We start from the raw sequence: 22,089 nt of genomic DNA, 5'->3' as shown, positions 1-22,089 counted from the left end.
ACCCTTTCTTTCATTGAAGATTTGCTGTTGTTACATACAGTTCTACCACTGGCTATTACTTTAGCCTGAACTCCAGCGTCTTCTTGGAGCCGTGGCCCAGTGGGATGGGTACACTGGAAAATTCTAGGTGGTTGCCTTCTCTTCATCCTTCTCCTCTTTCTCCTATGGTAGAGGAGGGCCACCATCATTGCTGCCACCACCTTCATTGGCAAGGGTCTGTGTGGCAGCATTGGCCGCTTCCTCGTCCTGCAGAAAGCAGCCTGCCATTCTAATAGAGTGGAGTAGATTGACTGTGCTTCTGCACTCAAGAAAGAGTGGTAGGGGGCAGTACATTTTTCCACCGCCTCATGCAACGGAGAGCTTGTGTACCACATTTCCATTCCAGTAAAAAAGGGAAAGGATAGTTCAGGGAGAGAGCATCTTTACATGCAAAAGTTCCCAGGTTCCACTCCTGGAATCATCAGGTAGGACGAAGAGACACTCCCCATGTAAAATCCTAAGAAGTCTCTCCAGGTCAGTGAATAGAATTCAGGAAAATATTAGAGAATGATCCCAGTATATGACAGATCGCTTGCCTCTTTTAAATTTCTCAATATGTGCTTAATACTCTCCAGCTGATATAATTGGTACCAGAAAACACTTAACTGATGTAAAAGAATGTTGGGTTTGTCCATCAAGCATGCTGTACAATTTTAATAGTATTTGTGCCAGATTAAAAGCTGTTGTGAATACTTAAACTCGATGTACAATTTATTTCATCCTCATAATTTAAAAACATTATCTCCATATCCGAGAAAGAATTAATTTGGGATACAGTTCATTGGGTGGTGGATGTTCTTCATATCTTTGAAATCTAGAGGAAGTAGTTTAAGATTTATCGTATTATAACATATTTATTTGCAGACCAACTCAAGTGAAATGGCAATTGATGGTTGCTAGTTGTTACAGAAGAAGTGGTAAGCCTCCTTTCATTTCACCTGCTGGTTTTGATTATTAGTCTCTTTCTCTTTAATAAACAAATTAGATCAGGAGTTTTATTTTGTAATATGTGTCATTCCTAGTTATTCTGTCTAAAAGTTTGACATAATGATCCAATGCATATTTTCAGAGGGACTTATTCTCAGATGAATGTGTATAGGATTGCAGCCCAGTTTTATTACATACTTTTAATTTACATTCAAATGTTAACTGCTATTATGTTTTGATTATTTATAGAATAGATTATTCAGTTGATCTCATTTGCCACATGTCTTTCAGAGCACAGGTGCTGGTCTTTCTTCTGTATGTGTTATACTTTCAAGGATATTTTGTCAGAATACCAATGTGTAGCCTGTATAATTAAAAATTGTAAAACCGCCCGGAGAGTGCTTGTAGCGCTATGGGGCAGTATATAAGTCCAATAAATGAATGAATGAATGAATGAATGAATGAATGAATGAATGAATGAATGAATGAATGAATAAATAAATAAATAAATAAATAAATAAATAAATAAATAAATAAATAAATAAATAAATAAATAAATAAATAAATAAATAAATACCAGTGGTCTTTCACTATAATTAATGTTTTACTACTGATTTTTATTGGCTGAAATCCTGTTGATGTAATTTTATTCTGTACAAATAGGAAGATGTCAACATTATACAATGGTAATATTTTATTTAATTTATTTGAAAGCTATCTATCCCCTGCTTCATGTTCTGAGGCTCCCTCGGGGTCCCTTTCAATTTGAGGAAGCCTTTTGTACCCTTGGGATGTGGGGGGAGCCTTTAGTAACCAAAGATTACTGCTAGATTGCTGCCAATGTCACCAATCTTAGTGACAGCAATCTGGCAACAATTTTTGGATATTAAAGTCTCATCCTGAGGGTCCCAAAGGCTTCCTTGGGTTGAAAGAGAGCCCAAGGGAGCCTCAGGACCTGAAAGGGGGGATAGGAAGCTTTCAATAAATTAGCTTAAGTTAAATTGAATTCAATAGCACCCTTGTCGGATAATGGCATCATTTTACTTGTGTGAAAAGTTGAACAAGAGGACATTAGACATTGCTAAGTAGTAATGGGAAATGTGACCATCAGAGTTTACTTTTAAAAAGCAGGAAAAAAAGCCATGTGGTGCTTCTACAAAATTGGGAGGGGGGAAGGTAGTAATATTTTTGTCAGACCATTCAAATATCAAAAATAGGTGAATTTGAAGGCCTACAGTGAAAGTCCAAAAATCAGCTTGGCCAAATGTTGGAGCTTCAGGTTCTCCACCGTAAAATCTCAAGATGGAGGCTGCTGTTTAAGGCATCAGGAGTCAATTTATGGGACATAGATTTGTGGTTCCCCATTTTGTAAACTGGGATGAGCAAAGTGTGATCCCCCTGCAGGACCCAAATGTGCCCCTAGCATCCCTGTGCCCCATAAAATGTTTCATTTTTTTCTTGACTTGCTGTGGATTTTACTCTGAAAGTCACTTTGTGCCTTCTAAGGGGCATGGGAGCAATTTTGCAATTTTTGTGGGGACCCAGCAAACATGCCCATACACACTACCAATGTTAAAAAACACACAAAACTATTTTTCTCATTAGAGTTACAAGACAGCTTTTTAGACTTAAAAGGTCCCTTTGTGCCTTCTAGAGGGTAATTTTGCCAGGCTTTGAAGGGACCCCCAACCCTGTCCCTCCAAACCCCCAATTTAAAAAAAAACTATAGCTGTCACCAAATATATCATTTAAAATGTTGTTAAAATATTTTAGAGATGGTGCAGCTTTCTTCAGATCCATATGGCTATTAAGCCCTTGGGCCTCTGGAGGTTGTTTATCTCTGCTGTAATCAAACCGTTGACACTCAGTAATTTTTTTTTATTCCTTGACCTCCCAAAAGGGTCTAACTAGATGTGATAAGGGAACCAAAAGTTTTGATCCTTTAGTATCTTTTTCTTTGGTTAAAAGCAGCTATGATATCGATGAGAACAGGGTTGGTAGCTGGGGAGAGTTGTTTAACCTCAACCCATCACACTTCCTAATATAAATGGTCTCCACAGCTGTTAGCTGCAGAGGAGGGAAGAGTACATGCTGATCAACCCCAACTCAGCAGCTAATAACACTTTTGGGTGGGTTGAGGAGAGGAGGATTTTATGCTGAGAAAGTAGTATAAGGGGAAAGAGTTAAGCCCTCTGTTGCTATGATGTAAATCACTGGGCCTTCCAAAACTAGTGAAAGTTGAGATACCTCAGGTTCTGAAGAAGGGTGGCTTATGTGTGTTTCATGTTCATTTGGCAAACAGGGAACTACCAGAAAGCACTGGATACATACAAGATGATTCACAGAAAGTTTCCAGACAATGCTGAATGTAAGTGATATTGTACTGTGCAGATTTATAGGTGCCATACTGTGCCTTTATAGGCGACTCACCTTTTGTGTTAGGTACAATAAGTTATGAGCCCTTGCTGTTCTGTTTAGCAGTTTATTATAACCCAATCTATGACTGTTCTATGCTGCTTCTGTTGCTATTAGGAGTAAACTTATCACAATCATCTGGAGCCCTATGTGAGTTCTCTATTCTCTCCACTTCTTTTCAATGGAAGAAGCAGAACATTCATTCCCATGTGAACATTCCCTGAATTTGATACGCTGCCTTTCTAAATTTTCAGCTTTCATGCAAAAAGAGAGTGAGTGTTTAGTCCTTTTATGACAAGGCACATAAGGAAAACTTGCAGGCAAGATTCTGTCCAATGCCTTCTCCCCAGGTCTTGATTTATTACCTCTGATGATGTGGGCTGTAGTTTGCGAAAACCTATGCCATAATAATTTTATTAGTCTACAAGGTGTTGCAAGGCTATTTTTGCCACAGTAGACTAATATGGCTACCTCTCTGGAAACTGCCATTTTAAATTTTTTTTATTAACATTATCTAATAAATTTAAAAATAACTTTTTAACATGTTAGATGTCTTGCATTTAGGTTTTTAGTTTTGACTTATAGTTGCTCACCAGTATACCCCTGCACCAGTGTCAGTGTATGGCCTGTGACTTATTATATCCTCATATAGGAAAGTATTTTTAATAAAATCCCACACAATATTTATTCTTTTATGGTTGTTGTGGGTTTTCCGGGCTGCTTGGCCATGTTCTTAAGGTTTTTCTTCCTAATGTTTCGCCAGTCTCTGTGGCCGGCATCTTCAGAGGAGTCAGAACTCTGTCTGTCATTCATTCATTTACTTTTCTTTCTTTTTCATGGCTTAATTGCTGGACATTGGAGAAGAAAATTAGCTGTTTTTATTCAATTGTTGTAATGTCTACTAAATCATATTGTCACACCATAAATACATTGATTAGAATTCTGCACTGAAATCACTGGGCTTAAGTGCACTTAACTGTGTGTTGGATTGTGGCCACTGTTGCTAGGCAGTGTGTTCTGCTTATTTTTGCAGCTGCTTTTAAGTATTAACGGTCATTAATGTTATGGCTATTATACCACCAGGTTTACGCTTTTTGGTCCGACTCTGCACAGACATGGGACTGAAAGAAACCCAAGAATATGCAACAAAACTTAAGAGAGTGGAAAAATTGAAAGAAATGAGAGAACAGGTACACTGGGTTGGTTTATCCACGAAAAACATTTTTTAAAAAAAGATTCCCAAAGAACTGCTGCTGATGCCCCATGTGATGTGGGGTTTCAGGTAATTTAGTTCCTCAAGGCCCTATAGGCTTCCTAGTTAAGCTCTTCCATCTGAAGCCATATGCTGAACTGTTGTTGTGCATTCACACATGCATACATCTATAAATGGAAAACTAATACAAAAACCTGCATTGACTTTTCCCCCTTTCTATTATCATAGGGCCACTCAGAAAACAAATCAAGACAAAACACTTTGCAGTGTAGGGATGGGAATTATTGTAGGTCCAGACACCAGTTTCACCTGCATCCAATGACCTACCATGGGCTACTGTCCTAACCAAAATATGTTGTTTTCAAATACAAATTTGAATACTTTATTGCTTTGTAGCAGGCTGTACATATAAACAGAAATTAGACAACTCTTAAAATACAGTATTTGGTATCTAATCAAAATACATATGAATAATCAGAAAAGCATAAAATGAGATAATAAAATAAGCATTCTCAATCAAGTATCAAGTTGTGAAATTAACTTGAAAAGATTGTGAATCAGGTAATAAGTTCCATCTTTCCATGCCTCTTTTAATGAATTTAGCCAGCTTGCAGAAATAAAACAGTACATAAAGGGAAATTGTTCTTTGATCCCAGTTAAGGGCTGAAGATATTGATCCCTGAATATTCCTCTCTGCATATAGAGAGTATTCTGCTATAAAATGCACCATGTCCTCCATCTTAGAGTATCCTGCTGGGCAATATCTGCCTATACCATGTTGATCTGTATAATGTCCCTGAATCTCTTTAAACTGCAATGAGTTCAGTCTGCATTTAGTTAACAGTTGTGTCAACTCATGTGGGCTAATAAAGGACCAATATGGGGACACCTTTCTAAAAGGGAAGTAAAAGTCTTTGTATATCCTATTGGAGTGGCAGCCCCAGGTAGGTGGGGCTCGTCAGCCTTGGAAGGCAGCCCATCTAAGAGAAGGAAGACTCTGATTTCAAACCTCCACTGCCTTGTGGCTGTATCCACTGATGGAAAAGGCTTCAGGAGTTAACCTCGAGGCAAAATCTGGAGCTGGAGTCCCGGAGGCAGTTCGTGTAGTTCTGTCAACTCCTGCGACATCACTGGAACCAGTTGTATTGGCTCTTGCCTTTCCATTGGACTATTTCAGCAACGTGGAGAGTGGAGATTTGCTGCTTGGGTCACAGCCTATCCGCCATATGATTTTACCCAGGCTTCGTGCTCTGGAGAGGACATTCCAGCTCAGAGCACATTACCATAGTCTCTCGAGACTGAAGGATGCCTAAGAAGGCAGCTAACTACAGATGCCACGGTAGTCTAGATATCAACATCATATAATCTTTTAATGACATATTCTAGGGTAACCTCACATCCCCTCCTGTTGGGACGGGCTGAGGAGTAACTCTGCTTCGATATAATTGTGGATATCTTCACTGTCCATGAGTCCCTTCCCATTTCTTCATAGGCCAATGAAACCAGCAGTGAGGCCATATGGTACACTATCTTGAGCCAGAACAACTTTCTTAGCAGGGGTACCCACCGAACAGCATGATATCTCAGAGTGAACTGTGGCCATGGAAGTAGATTTTGGTACCCTAGTGCTCTGGTTAAAAATTCATGTTGACAGATTCCAGTATTTTAATATTTGAAAAAGCTCATTATGTTGTTTTCATTTTAGCTGAAAAGTGATCAGAAATTCCAGAGGTTTTTTTTAAAGAAAATATTACAGAAAGACAATTTTCCCTACAGCAGGCCCTCAGTTTGTTTCAGCAGAGATTTGACATGTAAGGAGATTTCCAGCAACATTTTGAAAGGCAAAAATCCAATAGTTGGAGACTGACAGGCCCACAGAAACTGAGCAGGTAGCAGCATGCTGCTTAAAGGGCCCCATGTTCTCCATACCAGTTTGCAACCTCCTTTAACAGGAACGTACTAACTCTTGATAAGACTGACATTACTGGGAAAGATTAAGCAGCAGCTTTGTGGTGGACTGTAGTTTGCAGTACGTCACAAAAATACCTGTGTCTTTCTAGGCAGGCCTGGGTTATCCATTCACAATAATTGGTGTAGTATCATTATTTTAGTGTGACATGGAAATATATCACCTGTGCACTTGCAGATTTTGTACTAATGTTTGTACTAGAGATGGGGATATTTGTCCCAGGTGCGCCTAATGTGAGTCTGGCCCTCGAAACCAGCCCATCCACTCATGCATCACCAGCCTCCCGCTCTTCCCACCAATCATGGAAGTAGTCTCCACTGTCTCCTGGCTTGGCTGGCCATTCCAGGCAGGGGGAGGGAGGACAGGTCTCCCTGCACGGTTGCTGAGTGGCCAGACCCGCCTTAGGTGCACCTGGAATGTGGATATTTGTATTCATTTACAAATATGAATATCCCCATCTCTAGTATAAACATAACTACAAAAGGTGCAGGTGCACAGACGATGTATTTCCATTTACGAATACAGTACGAATATCCCCATCTCTAGTTTATACTGTTAGTTAAAGGCATTTCCATCTGTCTACAAGTTCAAAGCCCTTAGACCTTTAGGGCCAAAGGAACTTACTTCACCTGTTTTTAACAATAACTGCATCCTCCTGACTTTGGAGTCTTAATACTTATACAGTATTAAATAGCAAAGAAAATAGCATTGTTGGTATGCACACTCCTTGAGTTGAAACACACACATTACTCGCACATTTTTTATTATGTTTGCAAACTGTGCATGGGACTCACTGTGGTTTTTTTTTTAAACTTGAAAATAAAGGATCTGTGTTTCACACATGTTTGTGTGGATCTGCCAAAAAACCTAATGTAGAAATCCCAATCATCCACAACATACAGATTAGTAATTATAAAAGTAATTCAGTTGGAAAAATCTTAATGTGTCCCTCACTTGAAGAAATGATACTTTCCAAATAACTTATAAATTAATAGTTTTTATTTTTGAATTTACTGATTGCAGCAAATTAATTAAAGCTTTTTCGCTTCCTGCCAAGAAACATAGAACCTGCAGGGTAGCAATTTCTTTTCATGCATTCCTTATAACTGTTTGAATGTTTACGGTAGTAAAACAGTTTAGGATTACAAGTTTTTAAGACATTCTTTGAAGCATTATGGAGGAGCACTTTTATTATTTTTTCAGCTGAATGTTTTTACTTTTAATGTAAGATGTGTCGTATATGAACCTGCTATAAAAGAGTACACATTTTCTTGGAATCCCTCTGCTGAACTTTCCAAGTCTATGACAGCATTGTGTTAGATTTGAGGTTTTTATTATGTGCAACTTTTAACACCATATTTTAAATTATGCCATACAGTGACAACATGTAAAGTCACTTTTAATGCTATTTTCATTACTTGGAGAAGTAAATGGTATTTTTTACATTTTAGCAGTTTTGTATATAGAAGTGGAATTACAATGATTCTCAGGTATACTTGGAAAATAAGGTGATTCATATATGCATGTTCATACAGTGACAGCAAAGTCCAGTGATAACCTACATTTGTGAATAGATTTTGTTTATATAAGCAGTTTGGTGCAGTTGTCAGAGTATTTGACTAGGAGCTTGAGTTCCGGATTAAAATTTCTAATCAGGCATGAACTTCACCAAGTGACTATGGACTAATTACTTTCTTTGAATGTATTCTACCTTACAGACTTCCTGTTGTATAAAATGAGTGAGGGAGGGAAGGATGATATTTACCTTCCTGAGCTCCTTAGAGGGAAAATATAAATGCAAGAAATATAGCTTGCCAGGTAGCCTTACTTTCCACAGAACTGTGAGATGAGTCTCTATATGTGAACAGTGCTATAGGAAATTATAGCAAATTGTATTAAACAACACTTTTGTATTTTTCATTTGCTACTGTTCAGCGTGTCAAGTCTGGCAGAGATGGTAGTGCTCGTGCCCGCAGAGAAGGCAGTGCTTCCGGAGGTAAGTTCCTCTGCAGTTTTCTGCACATTGATTGTGTGTTCATGTGTGCAGCTAAATGCATGATCTAGATATGATCATTGGTATGATAACCAGAACAGGTGCATACAACATTGCTTATTTATTTATTTATTTACACTGTGCAGGCTCAGTAGGATTCTGGTTGGTATGGCTGAAGTACGACAGCCTCCATTTAGTCATTTGAGCTTCAAGTAAGAGTTCAGGCTTGATTTGATCTAGAACACCTTTATTGCTCTTTCTGACATTTTATGATAATTTTATGCAGAACTCTCCTCCAGTACCACACTTCAGAAGAATCAGGGTTTTTTTTCCATTAGCTTTTATTATTATCCAACTTTATTATCCATAAATGGTAACTGGGATTATCACAGTATGGATGATCGTGGTCTTGATTTTCAGTGATATACAGTGGTGCCTTGACTTACAAAATTAATCCGTATTGGACCGGTGGCCATAACTTGAAAATTCTGTAAGTCGAAGCACCATTTCCCATTTCACCCTTGTAAAATTTATCCACCCCATCACCACTGAAACTATTGTTGTCTTCTGCTGATAAGATTATTAAATCTGGGAGAGGATGGGTGCATCTTGGTCTGATGTCTGTGCTCTGACTGTTACACTTTGGATGTCCCTGCTTGTTGTCCAGATTTGTAATGGAGCTAGCCTCCTGACGATATTGTTTCAACACTCTGGTTCCATACAGAGGTGCAGGGTGAGGAAGTTCACAGCTTTGGAGCCAAATGGGAGAATGACTGAAGTCTGGAATTTGCCACTTCAGTCCAAAGAACCACCAGAAGTCTGGAAGTTATGGACCAAGTCCTCTTAAAGAGGAATATACCATGCCACCAGCACTGTTAAATAATAGGTTTTAAATGTTGAGACAAGGAGTTTAAAACATGTCCTTGCCCTGACAGGTAGCCAACATCAACAATTATTTGTGAATTATCCACTATAAAGATTTTAAAACATTTGGTTCAATTAACCCTCTGACCTTTACTTTCAGTGGGACTTTGCTCACAAGCACCACTTTGAAGGGTTGAGGGATGTTTGCTAACTAATCTGAGAAAATAGCTTATGATCCGAAGTTCTGTTTTCACTTTAGCAAAGAGCTTGGCCATGTTTCATGAGATACTTGACTTTTCCGTAACAGAACAACAGATCCTGCCCTGCTGTATCACAAACTGTTTTTAAGCTCCCCTGTTTCAAATGAAGTTTGTCCTGTAGCACAGAGTGCTCTGTTTCAGAAACACATGTTCAAAGCTTGCTCATTGGGACATGTAGGGCAAGTCACATCATTCTTTGGATCAAGGCCATTAAAACATTTGTGAAGAAATTGGAGCTCTTTCAAGCTGGATGTTTTGTGCCAAGAGTTAAGAATGAAAAATATGCTCTGTTTTGCTATAGTAATCCCTCTCCGGTACCAAAGCAACTTTCCCTCTACGGTTTGTTTTTAATTTCTCTTTCCAGCAATGTGCATCGTTACTAGTATTAGGTAAAAGCATTTCTGAAGTGAAAGAATGGGGAAGAATAGCATCAGCTGTTCATGAATATAATTCAGTTTTCTTTATTTATGACATATATTATAACACTAACATTACAGTACCTCAGTAAAGAGAAGCAGGGGAATCCAAGTCAGAAGCACTGATGTACTCAAAGTTCACATGGCTCTGTGTCTTTAAAGAGACAGAGCACTGCATGTTTTCCTTGGCTGAATATATTCATAAAAGTACATATTCCTTTATATGATGAGCAAAAATGCCAGTGAACACTAGAATTAAGCATGGGTGCACCAGTTAAAGTAGAAGCTCTGCTGCAGATAGTGATACATTGCTTGTAAATCTATGGATGGGAAGGAGGAAGTCCTTAAAATTCCCCTCTCTAACATACTATGCAAGAAGCAGAGGATAATTTTACTCATAGACTGTTTAGCTTCAGGGTACAGTGGTGCCTCGCTTGATGACGTTAATTCGTTCCAGTGAAATAGCTGTAAAGCGAAAACGTTGTTAAACGAAATAAAAAACCCCATTGAAATGCATTAAAAACTGGTTAATGCGTTCCAATGGGTGAAATACCTAATCGTCCAGCAAAGAGCCTCCATACGGTGGCCATTTTCAGGTGCCTGTTAAGCGACAAATGGCTCCTAAAAACAGCTGGGAGCCATTTTGAGCAGCCAGTGGCCATTTTGAAACCCCGACGGTCAGCTGTTTTGATCATTGTAATCAACCAATCGTCGCAAAGCAAAAAAACTCCATTAAAACATCGTTTTGCAATCGCAATTGCGATCGCAAAAACATTGTTGTGAAGCGGATTCATCGTTATGCCAGGTAATCGTTAAGCTGGGCACGACTGTATTTGGCAGAACAGTCTTACAACAAGGGTTGCTTCTTTAGACAGTGTTCCTCACCATTTGTTAGGATACATCAGTATCATGTTGTATCTACGGTAGTTAACTATAGTGAAGTACACAAGTCCATTAAAATCCTGTTCCTTACATTATTTGATCTGCCTCAAACTGAGAGTTGTGATAGAGGTGCTAGCTGATTATTTTGATCTGTTGGAAGAGAATACGGAGTAGCAGTGAATTTGACAGGAAGAGCATGACGTAAGTGTTTGGCATCAGTAATGGATTGGATGAGGACAAATAAACTGAAACTGTGTATCTAGACAAGATGGAGGTACTCCAGGTTTACACTCCCTCTGAAAACATAGGTGCATAGCTTTGGGGGTGCTCCGGATTCATCTCTGAGCCTGGATGCCTAGGTTGCGGGGGTGGCCAGGAATGCACAATTAAAACTAGTGCACCAGCTGCAGCCGTTTCTTGAGAGATCTGGCCATGGTGACACATGCCTTAATTACATCCTGACTGGATTACTGCAATGTACATGGGGCTGCCTATGGAAAATGTCAGGAAACTTCAGTAGGTCCAAAATGCAGCAGCCACATTGTTGACTGGGGCAGGTTACAGGGATCACTTAACCCCGCTGTTGCAAGAGCTTCACTGGCTGTTGATCTGTTTCCTGGCCCCTCTCAAAAACTGCATCTCCCATTATGACCCTGCTTGGGAACTAAGATCACCAGGGGAGGCCTTTCTCTTGGTCCCACCACCTTCACAGGGACATTTGATGGGGACACGAGAGAGGGCCTTCTCTGTTGCTGCTCCAACACCCTACCAGAGGAGGCTAGGTTGGCCCCATCTTTGTTGTCCTTCTGCAGGGGAGTGAAAGCCTTTCTCTTCAGGCAAGCTTTCCCTCATGACTGGCAACCTGAGCATGATCTTTTTAGGCATTACTGCTTTGACTGTGTCTTTAGTAATGCTTGTGTTTTCCATTTCTAAGATGGGTATTTCTTTCTAATATAGCTATACTTAGTGTTTTTAACTTTAAATATTGCCTTTTAATGATATATGTCACCTTCGTATTCTCATTGTTTTGTTCTTAAATATTGTATTTAAATTCTTTAAGCTGCCTTGGGTCCTTTTGTAAGGGGAAAGGTGAAGCAAAAGTATTTTAAGTAAGTTGAAATAAATTGTAGAGCTGTATTCCTTGTAGGATGGATACCTGGTGCTAGTTCAGTTTTGGGCTATAGCTCCAATTATATTTGAAAGTTTCAAAGCCCAATCCTGTAGGCTCCTCTCCAGAATTTATTTATTTTTCTTTAAAATATTTTTATTCCATCTTTTCCTTAAAAAGGACCCAAGATGGCTTATATAATTAAAAGACAGTATTTAAAGTTAACAACACTGTGTATACAAACACTAAAAAGAACCAAATGAATACTATATTAAAAAACATAACCAACACCAAAACATATTCACAGCAGTAAGGTACAACAATCCATTTAAAAACACTACTGAAGCAGCCAGTCATTAAGGGAAAACTTGCCTGAAGAAAAAAGTCTTTGCCTGCTTGCAGGACAGTAAAGATGGAGTCAGCCTAGCCTCTCATGGGAAGGAGTTCCAGAGTCTGAGAGTAGCAACAGAGAAGGCCCTCTCCCATTTACTGACCAAACATACCTGTGAAGGTGGCGGGACGAAGAGAAAAAGGCATCTCCTGGTTATCTTAGCACTGGATCTTAGCACAGGTTCATAAAGGGAGATGCAGTCCTTGAGATAGCTTGGGCCCAGGCTATTTTGGGCTTTCTAGGTTAAAACCATCACTTTGAATTTTGTCCAGAAACAAATTAGCAGGCAGTGTAGCTACAGTAATAGGAGGGTTATCTGATTCCTGTGAATAGCATCCAAGAGAAGATTGCACACATACCAGAATAAGACATGCTTATAATTATACATGATTGGAATCCAAAAAGGAGGAAACAAAGCAGAACCAAATGTTGTTAGCAAATTTGGCCTAGGAGTCAGAACCAAAGCAGAAGAATGACTCATAGATTCTGTGAAGCTGACAATATTCTAGTCACAAATACATGCTTCAAGAAATCAAATAAATGTATACAGAAAAGATAAAAGGGTGACAGGTTCCTTAAAAGAAAAATCCTATGATGAAAAACCAGCAATTCTAGAAAGTGAAGTGAAAGCTGCTCTGAAAGCATTAGGAAGAAATAAATCACTAGGCCAAACATGTTGAAACTAAGGCTGCTTACTTTGGGCACTTAATGAAAAGGGAAGATTCTCTGGAAAAGAAAAAAAATGCTAGGAAATATTGAATGCATCAGGAAAAGAGGAAGACCAAATATTAGATGGCCCTGGCAGCCAGATGAGTGGTATAAAAGTCAAATAGATAGACAGACAGACAGACAGACTTCCACAGGCTTGAGTTCACAAGAGCTGAGCAGGGCTGTTGAAGACTGGACATTTTGGAGATCAGTCATTCATTGGGTCCCATAAGTCGGAAGCAACTTGATTGTATTATATAACAATAAATACACAATAAAGTTAAACACACATTTTAAAAAGAACAACTCTCTCCTTAAAAGCCCTTCCTCAGGAGCAACTTACATATTAAAAGCCTGCCTGAAAAAGAAGGACAAAAGAACAGAAAAGAGGGCTAGCTTGATCTCCCATCAAGCTAGCCCTCTTTTCTGTTCTTTTGTCCCATGGAAGGGAGCTCCGTAGCCTGGGGGCAGCCACTGAGGTGTAAACAAGTTCTGCCTTCTATGGCAGAACATATTTGGAATATAATTTGTTGCTGTTTCATGTGTGGAAAATACCATGCATCAAATATGTGCCTCAGATTTTCATCATTTGTCATCTACAACAAGGAAAACCTATTATTTCTGTGGACTTTCCTTCATTATTCTTGGTCTCTATTCCTTATGGTCTGATGATGTTTGTCATGCAGTAGTTTCTCGTGTGAATGCACCCTGCTATTGCTCTTACCTTTTCACTTTTCTTGCGTTTCATTCTTACTTTTCATTCTCTAGCCGCCTCTTCTCCTGAAAGTAGGCATAGTCCAGTTTTGGAAGTGGTAAGAGGTCAGTGTAGTTTCTATTACATAGAGAAGTTTGGTGTGTTGAAATTTAGAATAATATTAGTACTTAACAAACATTAAACTGTGCTTCTGGTTTTAATTACTATTATTTCTTCTGCAACAGTTAGTCAATAGAAGTATATTCTTCACTCTAGGAGTAGTTACATTATTTCTTTTTTAAAGAGTAACTTTTATGCAGCTTAAAATCAGATGCACCTGCAGTAAGTAGATGAGCTGCATATGAGATAAAACATACTGTACATTAAAAATCCTTATTTTACTGGTTGTCTAGCAGTGTGAAATGTCAACTTTTCTTCCCTTTTTTTCTCCTGCCTTCCTTTATCACATAGAACAGGGAAGCAACAGAAGCCATCCACAGAAATTTGCATTCAGCATTCAACCTGTATTTGGGCAGGACTAGGGTGGAAAAAAGTCAGAAAACTAACACAATAAATGTCACATGCACTCGCGCATGTTTCTTCTGTGCATCATATGTTTATTTTAAATCATATGCTGTATTCTATCTATATATTAAATTATGATTCATTTTTATACAAGATATCCAATTTACAAATAAATTCTGAAGAGCTGTAACAGAATTAAAACAGTACAATCATTAAACTAGCTTGAAAATACAATTAAAAGTAGCCATCAGAACTTTAATTTATGGCTTAGCAATACATTAAGCAACCTGAACTGTACTCTAAAATAAAATATTTGTACAAGGAGAAGTGCAAAGTGATGATGATGAAAGATTGTGGATAGGGGTTTAAACTGTGAGCCAGTACAATCCTGTTTCAATGCAGATTTGAACTCACTGCGTATCATTGTGGTAGCATGCTGTCAAGTTGCATCTAGTTTACAGTGACCTCCAAAATGTCATGTCATAAGCAGCCCTGATTACCTCTTCTACACCCCTAGTGAGTTACCATGGCTTAGCAGGGCTTCAAACCCAGGCCTCTTGGGTCCTAGTCTGTCACTCTATCCACTACACCACACTAGGTGTTCCATTCATTTATAGGGTCACCATAAATCGGAGGCAAATTGATGGCATGTAACAAGACAAAGAAGATATCATTCAGTTTCACATTGTAGATTTAGCTGTAATGGGAAATTAATCTGTCTGAACACTATATAAATGCCTGATTTTGTTATACTGAAAATTAATATCTTTATATAATCTACATAATATTTCAGATAAAATTTTCTCTGTTCTTTCAGATCCTGGTAGCATCACTGTTAAAGGAGAGCGTCTGAGTGCTAAACTGAGATCTTTGCCAGGGTCTAATGAGCCGTATGAAAGCAGTAACAGCAAAGAAATAGGTTTGTAGTGATTCTAACAGCTTGCTTTCATAACCTTGGGTGGATGAAGCAGATACATAAAAGTTCATATTTTCAGATCATTTGTGCAATTAAATTTTATTGTGGGGAAAAAAGAGGAAAAGACACAATTTGGAAATCTACCCAAAATACTTGTTCACCATACACTTTTTAGCCAGAAATGTGTTGTCACAATTTCATGAGTCTTACATTATGGCTATTATGCTGTCTGTTATGAACTGTACACAGTGCTGTCCATTCTGCATGTGGCTTCTTTTCATGCAGCACTTATACAAGGGTGTTTGCATGGATCTGTTGTTTTCAATATGGTGATCTCTGGGTTGAATAACAGCTCTGGGCATTGTGTCGTTAGTGCTGTGCATTTCTAAATAAGAATATGACTTATGTGTGTTTTGAAAGCTTTACAGATCAGATATGGATATACTGAATGCGATTCTGGCAATATTACTGTATTTTGTAGACATGTCTAATATACATATTCAGAACAAGGGCCAAGAATACTTACAGTGCATATTTACTTAGAATTAAGTTACACTGACTTACAGCGGGTTTTGAGTAATCATGTAGTAATGGCTGCAATCTTATGCATGCTGTCTTTGTATAAAACATGCAATTTATACTTATTTCTGTGTAAACATGGATATGATAGAAGCCTTACTTGCACCACAGAGCTATAAAGAATATACAGTATTCATGTCAGTTCAATTACAGATTGCACGGTGTACCATATGTAAACATTTATAGCAACAGGGTTTAGTAATAGAAATGAAGCAAAGGTGCAAGATTGGATGGAATTCTATGCTGAATGTAGAAGAAAAAGTGGGATAATAGGCCTCTGCAGTTTGGCAGTTTGTGGTATTGTTTGTGGTAGAGAGTATGATCAATGGTGATTGTAAAATATTAATTTAGTCTCTTGTAATAGTTAATATTAGAGAATGCTGCTGCTGTTGGAAGAACTGATGGTTTTGTTCCTCCACCTTTCCTTTTTAAAACTAGATGCTTCCTATGTTGACCCCCTTGGACCACAGGTCGAGAGACCAAAAACTGCACTAAGGAAAAAAATGGATGAAGACGAATTTGCTGATGAAGAACTGGGAGATGATTTGCTTCCAGAATAACTTGAAGTCCAGTTTAGTAATTTTAGAAGAAAAAGAAAGCAAATGTTTCAAATAGCTTTTGATACAGTTATGAGAATTCCTGTATTTATTTTAGTAACATGTATATGAAGTGTGGATTTTAAATAAATTGTTTTTATATTAATAGCTTACAGTCTTGCCTATAGATCTTACTAATAGCAGCAGTCTCAATTTTTACATCATTTCACATTCTTTTGTGCCAAAGATCCTTAAATGGCTGTGATGGTGCAATTATCACTAAACCCTTGGAACCTAAACATTGTGCATGTCACAGATTTGGAGATGTAGTTACTTATCACCATTATTAGTGGTAAGAAATTACTCACATCATCATCATTTGAGTAGGAGCTTGTTTCTAGTCAGTTGCTTAAAATGGTGTCACTGAAAATCAGTCCCATGACTGCTTTTGTTCCTAGAAATAAGATCTTTGCATAGGTGTCGAGAGCAAATCATGTATATTGGAAACTGTGGTCATGCACACTTACATATAAAGCCACAAGAAATAGACTTTACTATTTTGTAAATTGCTAACTTGCGCTGGATTATGGAGAAAGCCAGAGAGTTCCAGAAAAATATCTACTTCTGCTTCATTGACTATGCGAAAGCCTTTGACTGTGTGGACCACAGCAAACTATGGCAAGTTCTTAAAGAAATGGGAGTGCCTGACCACTTTATCTGTCTCCTGAGAAACCTATATGTGGGACAGGAAGCAACAGTTAGAACTGGTCATGGAACAACTGAGTGGTTCAAAATTGGGAAAGGAGTACGGCAAGGCTGTATATTGTCCCCCAGCTTATTTAACTTATATGCAGAATACATCATGCGGAAGGCTGGACTGGAAGAAACCCAAGCCGGAATTAAGATTGCCGGAAGAAATATCAACAACCTCCGATATGCAGATGATACCACTCTGATGGCAGAAAGTGAGGAGGAATTAAAGAACCTTGTAATGAGAGTGAAAGAGGAGAGTGCAAAAAACGGTCTGAAACTCAACATCAAAAAAACTAAGATCATGGCCACTGGTCCCATCACCTCCTGGGAAATAGAAGGGGAAGATATGGAGGCAGTGTCAAATTTTATCTTCCTGGGCTCCATGATCACTGCAGATGGAGACAGCAGCCCTGAAATTAAAAGGCGCCTTCTTCTTGGGAGGAAAGCGATGACAAATCTGGACAGCATCTTGAAAAGCAGAGACATCACCTTGCCAACAAAAGTCCGAATAGTCAAAGCTATGGTTTTTCCTGTCGTGATGTATGGAAGTGAGAGCTGGACCATAAAGAAAGCAGACCGCCGAAGAATTGATGCCTTTGAATTGTGGTGCTGGAGGAGGCTCTTGAGAATCCCCTGGACTGCAAGGAGAACAAACCTATCAGTTCTAAAGGAAATCAACCCTGAATGCTCACTTGAAGGACAGATCCTGAAGCTGAGGCTCCAGTACTTTGGCCATCTCATGAGAAGAAAAGAGTCCTTGGAAAAAACCTTGATGTTAGGAAGGTGTGATGGCAAGAGGAGAAGGGGACGACCGAGGATGAGATGGCTGGACAGTGTCTGCGAAGCAACCAACATGAACCTGACACAACTCCGGGAGGCAGTGGAAGACAGGAGGGCCTGGCGTGCTCTGGTCCATGGGGTCACGAAGAGTCGGACACGACTAAACGACTAAACACACACACATTTTGTTATTAATAGAATAAACTACATATAGCTTTGTGATCAATCAAGAGAAGGCTTTTCTGGATCTTTTAGGAAGATATGGATCTGGCAGAATCACTTGTAGTTTTCCATGACTTGTTGCAGTCTGGCTCCCATTTAGGCTAAGGCTGAGGGCAACAGTCGTCAAAAACATCTGGAGGACACTAGATGGGGAAGGGCTCCCTTTTAGGTTATGGGCACAGGAAACAATATAATGTCTGCAATTATAATGTTGTCTTAACATTAGGGCTTTAAAACTATTTGATTATTACATGATGATACAGTACTTGGAAACTCAACAGCTTTTTTTACGTGATAAAGTGAATAATCCTACTTCATATTTGATAATCCTGTTACCCTGATGTCTGTAGCGGTTCAGTCAGATCATCATATTTGAACAATTTACTCATTGAAAAAAAGCCCTTTCCAATTTGTTTTGACCAAGCAGACTGCTCCTCTTAATAGTTTAACTTTCCATACTCCTTCCCATACCTATCGAGTAGTCTGTGCCATAATTGTCTTCATAAATGTGAGATAACGATGACATAATCCATGCCTCCTGTGGAGCATCTCACAAAAACGTGTTGATGTTTTTAGTTCTCGGGTTCCAATTGTTATATGATTCACATGCACCAAGATTATGGATGTCACTATGTGAATTACTGTTTTACAGATATCAGAAATTATAGATTTTAATAGAAGGGGCATAATTGATTTGAAGGTGGCATTTTGCTGTTTCCAGTTAGCTTTGTTGACATATTATGGAAACCTCTACACATTTTTTTCCTTGGCACATTAAAGCAGGTCTTTAGCTATAGCAGAAAAACGCAGTTGAGTCAGACCCAGCTCAACAAATCTTTGGGGAATCATAAATTATGCGTTTGCTTCTCCTGTACGTAACAAAAACCCTTTCAGCTTGGTAGAGGCCCCTTGTTTTCCTTTCTGCATTTCTGTCATACTTATTTGTAAAAGGCACCAATTTTTAAGTACGCTATGCAGGAAAACCTAAATACCATCCTTTTGTTTAAATAATCCATGTTCTTGCTAGCTAATGCTGATTCACAAATATAATGTTTTGAACAAGAACAAACTGAAGCTTCTGTTCTGTCCATTTCAGTGCATGAACACATGAGATTTTAAAAATGGGGAACAAAGTATACCCAAGAACAATACTGCCTTTTTCCTTGCCTAGTTTACAGAAACAAAGTTGACATTATAAACTGGAAACCAAAGGGCAGCAAGATTATTTATGATTAGTTTATCGATGCAGGTATCATGCTTCCTAATTAAATAGATCTAGGGGCAAATCAGACATTCAGCAGAAGACATGTATAGGCTGTTGTTGGGAAGATACTTTTCTTAGTCCTTGGAGGACTCCTGCTTGTCATAATTGGCATTGTATTCTCGAATGCTTTCACAGTAGGGATCCAATGATTGTTATAGGTTAAGGTTTTCGCGAGGGCTTTCACAGCCGGGATCTAATGGTTGTTGTGGGTTTTTTGGGCTCTTTGGTCGTGTTCTGAAAGTTGTTCTTCCTAACATTTCACCAGTCTCTGTGGCCAGCATCTTCAGAGGACAGTACTCTGTGGTGTGGTGCAGTTTGTTTGGGAGATGAGTATTTATGGCTGTGAGATCAGTTTTTGTCCTTTTCAGGACATGGGTGATTATGGTGATCAGTGTGTTTTTGTTGTGGGTGTATTGTTGTGATAAGGAGGAAAGATTATCTGTCATTGTGATTGATGGGTATCGTTAGCTGGTCTATTGTGTGTAGTGATCACCAGTCCTTGTAGCTGGGTAGAGTTCGTTGACCTTTTGCACGCTGTGTAGAGTTCGTTGACCTTTTGCACCAGCAATCACTACATTAGACTGCACAGGGAAGCCATTGAAATCCACAAGCATCAGCAGAACTTCAACAAGAAAGAAGAAAGTTTGAAATTCAGCAAAACTTGGCTCCCAGCACTGAAAAATGCAGCGTGCAAAAGGTCAACGAACTTTAGCCAGCCACAAGGACCAGTGATCACTACACACAATAGATCAGCTAACGACACCCATCAATCACAGTGACAGATAATCTTTCCTCCTTATCACAACAATACACCCACAATAAAAACACACTGATCACCATAATCACCCATGTCCTGAAAAGGACAAAAGCTGGTCTCACAGCCATAAATACTCAATTCCCAAACAAACTGCACCACACCACAGAGTGCTGTCCTCTGAAGATGCCGGCCACAGAGACTGGTGAAACATTAGGAAGCATAACTTTCAGAACACAGCCAAAGAGCCCGAAAAACCCACAACAACCGTTTTTCAGGTTGTTTGGCCGTATTCCTAACGTTTTGCCAGTCTCTGTGGCCAACATCTTCAGAGGACAGGAGTTAGAACACAGACAGATCCCACAGCTGTAAGTACTCAACTATCCCACAAAACTTCACCAGAGCACAGAGTTCTGACTCCTGTCCTCTGAAGATGCTGGCCACAGAGACTGGCGAAACGTTAGGAAGAAAAACCTCCAGAACATGGCCAAACAGCCCGAAAAAAACTACTACAACCATAATTGGCATTGCTGGCCAAATGAATCAAATGTTATAATTTAGTAGAAGGGAGCTTTAGTAGAAGGGAGCTTCATCAGTTATGAAAATATGTCTCCTCATGTTAGAGCGTTTTCAAGTGACACCCCCATAGAAATGAAAATCACCACCTCAAAGAATAATCTCAGCAATGATAGCTAGTCACTTGGGACCACAGACAGTTTGCGGGTAGAGTGTGTGTAAAATATTCAATTGTATTAAAAGTAATATACCTTTTAGGGCATCCCTTGCTGCTATAACTGAGAGAAATCCAGAGTGCCCATCTTCAGCGGGCTCCCTATGACATCTACAGTACTTATACTGTACTCATCTCTGTTGCTGCTGCAGGGATTACAGTATAAGATGCCTCAGCCGTAGGGCACAGAGCAAATACTGGGCATCCAATTGTGACGGAGCAGTGTGGGAGTCTTTGGAGTCTATGATGCTGCTCTCAGCTACTTAATTAGTGCTTTTAGGTTTCAGGGGTAGTATTTGTCTAAAACTGGGAGCAATGGTACCCCAACCATTTCCCCTTAATGGTGCCTTTTTAGGTGTAACAGGAAACATTCTTGGTATAAGCTTGCTATGGTACAATTGTAATGGATGCTCACATTGTATTACTATGCAAAATTCACCATAAAGTCATAGCTCAAGTCCTTACTGAGAGACATGACCGAAACAACAAAAAGAATGACAACTTCAGTCCATGTTACTGCCATGGCGCAAAAACAAGTTGAAACACAGATTTAACCTGGAGCCCACAAATGCAACTATCCAATTACAGTTCCCAACCAGGTCCATGGGCTTGTCATAAAACATCATGAGTACAACATTCTCAGGAGCTGCTATGAATCCAAGAGAGAAAACCTCCTGGCTTTTATATCTAACATTTCCTCCACCACATTTTGCTCCATTTGCAGTTGTACCACCAGTGAAGAAACAGGTGTGCAGTTAGGCCCTATTGAAAAGTGACCTGAGAAATTTATCTTTAAATGGAAAGATACAGGAGCCATCATGCTTTTACCCTGACAGTTTAGAAGCAATTTGTTAATCATAGAAGATGTCACAGGGGTTTTGGTTATGATTGTAGTGGAAGGATATTTCCATACAAAACCATGAAAATCCACAAGGGGACTTTTGCACTATGTGATGACATACTGCCCAAAATTCCACTGTTTGGCACAGTAAATAGCACTAGAGTTAGACCCACTGAATCAATGGGGATTTTAGAAAACCCAAAAGGAACCCATGTGGTCATTACATAATATAAATGTAGGAGAATGTGGCATTTATTAGACCACTAAAAATCAATTAATGCAAGCTTTTGTGGATTAAAAATCCACTATG

General features: G+C 39.0%; 1 protein-coding gene across 1 annotated transcript in view; it reads left to right on the top strand.

Annotated features, from left to right (window-relative positions):
• Window positions 1–16,603, top strand: part of IFT88 (intraflagellar transport 88) — a 62,936-nt gene extending 46,333 nt beyond the window's left edge. Inside the window, exons 21-26 of the mRNA XM_020802049.3 lie at window positions 904–956; window positions 3,269–3,334; window positions 4,465–4,571; window positions 8,499–8,559; window positions 15,222–15,323; window positions 16,338–16,603. Of these exons, the coding sequence (XP_020657708.3) occupies window positions 904–956; window positions 3,269–3,334; window positions 4,465–4,571; window positions 8,499–8,559; window positions 15,222–15,323; window positions 16,338–16,459 (511 nt within the window). The 3' untranslated portion in view covers window positions 16,460–16,603. The remainder of the gene's footprint in view (window positions 1–903; window positions 957–3,268; window positions 3,335–4,464; window positions 4,572–8,498; window positions 8,560–15,221; window positions 15,324–16,337) is intronic.
• The last annotated feature ends 5,486 nt before the right edge of the window (window positions 16,604–22,089 follow it).

This window comes from Pogona vitticeps, chromosome 3 (genome assembly GCF_051106095.1).
Source record: "Pogona vitticeps strain Pit_001003342236 chromosome 3, PviZW2.1, whole genome shotgun sequence".
NCBI lineage: Eukaryota > Metazoa > Chordata > Lepidosauria > Squamata > Agamidae > Pogona > Pogona vitticeps.
The sequence above is the reverse complement of the archived record's forward strand: the minus strand, read 5'-3'. Positions and strand labels throughout refer to the sequence as shown.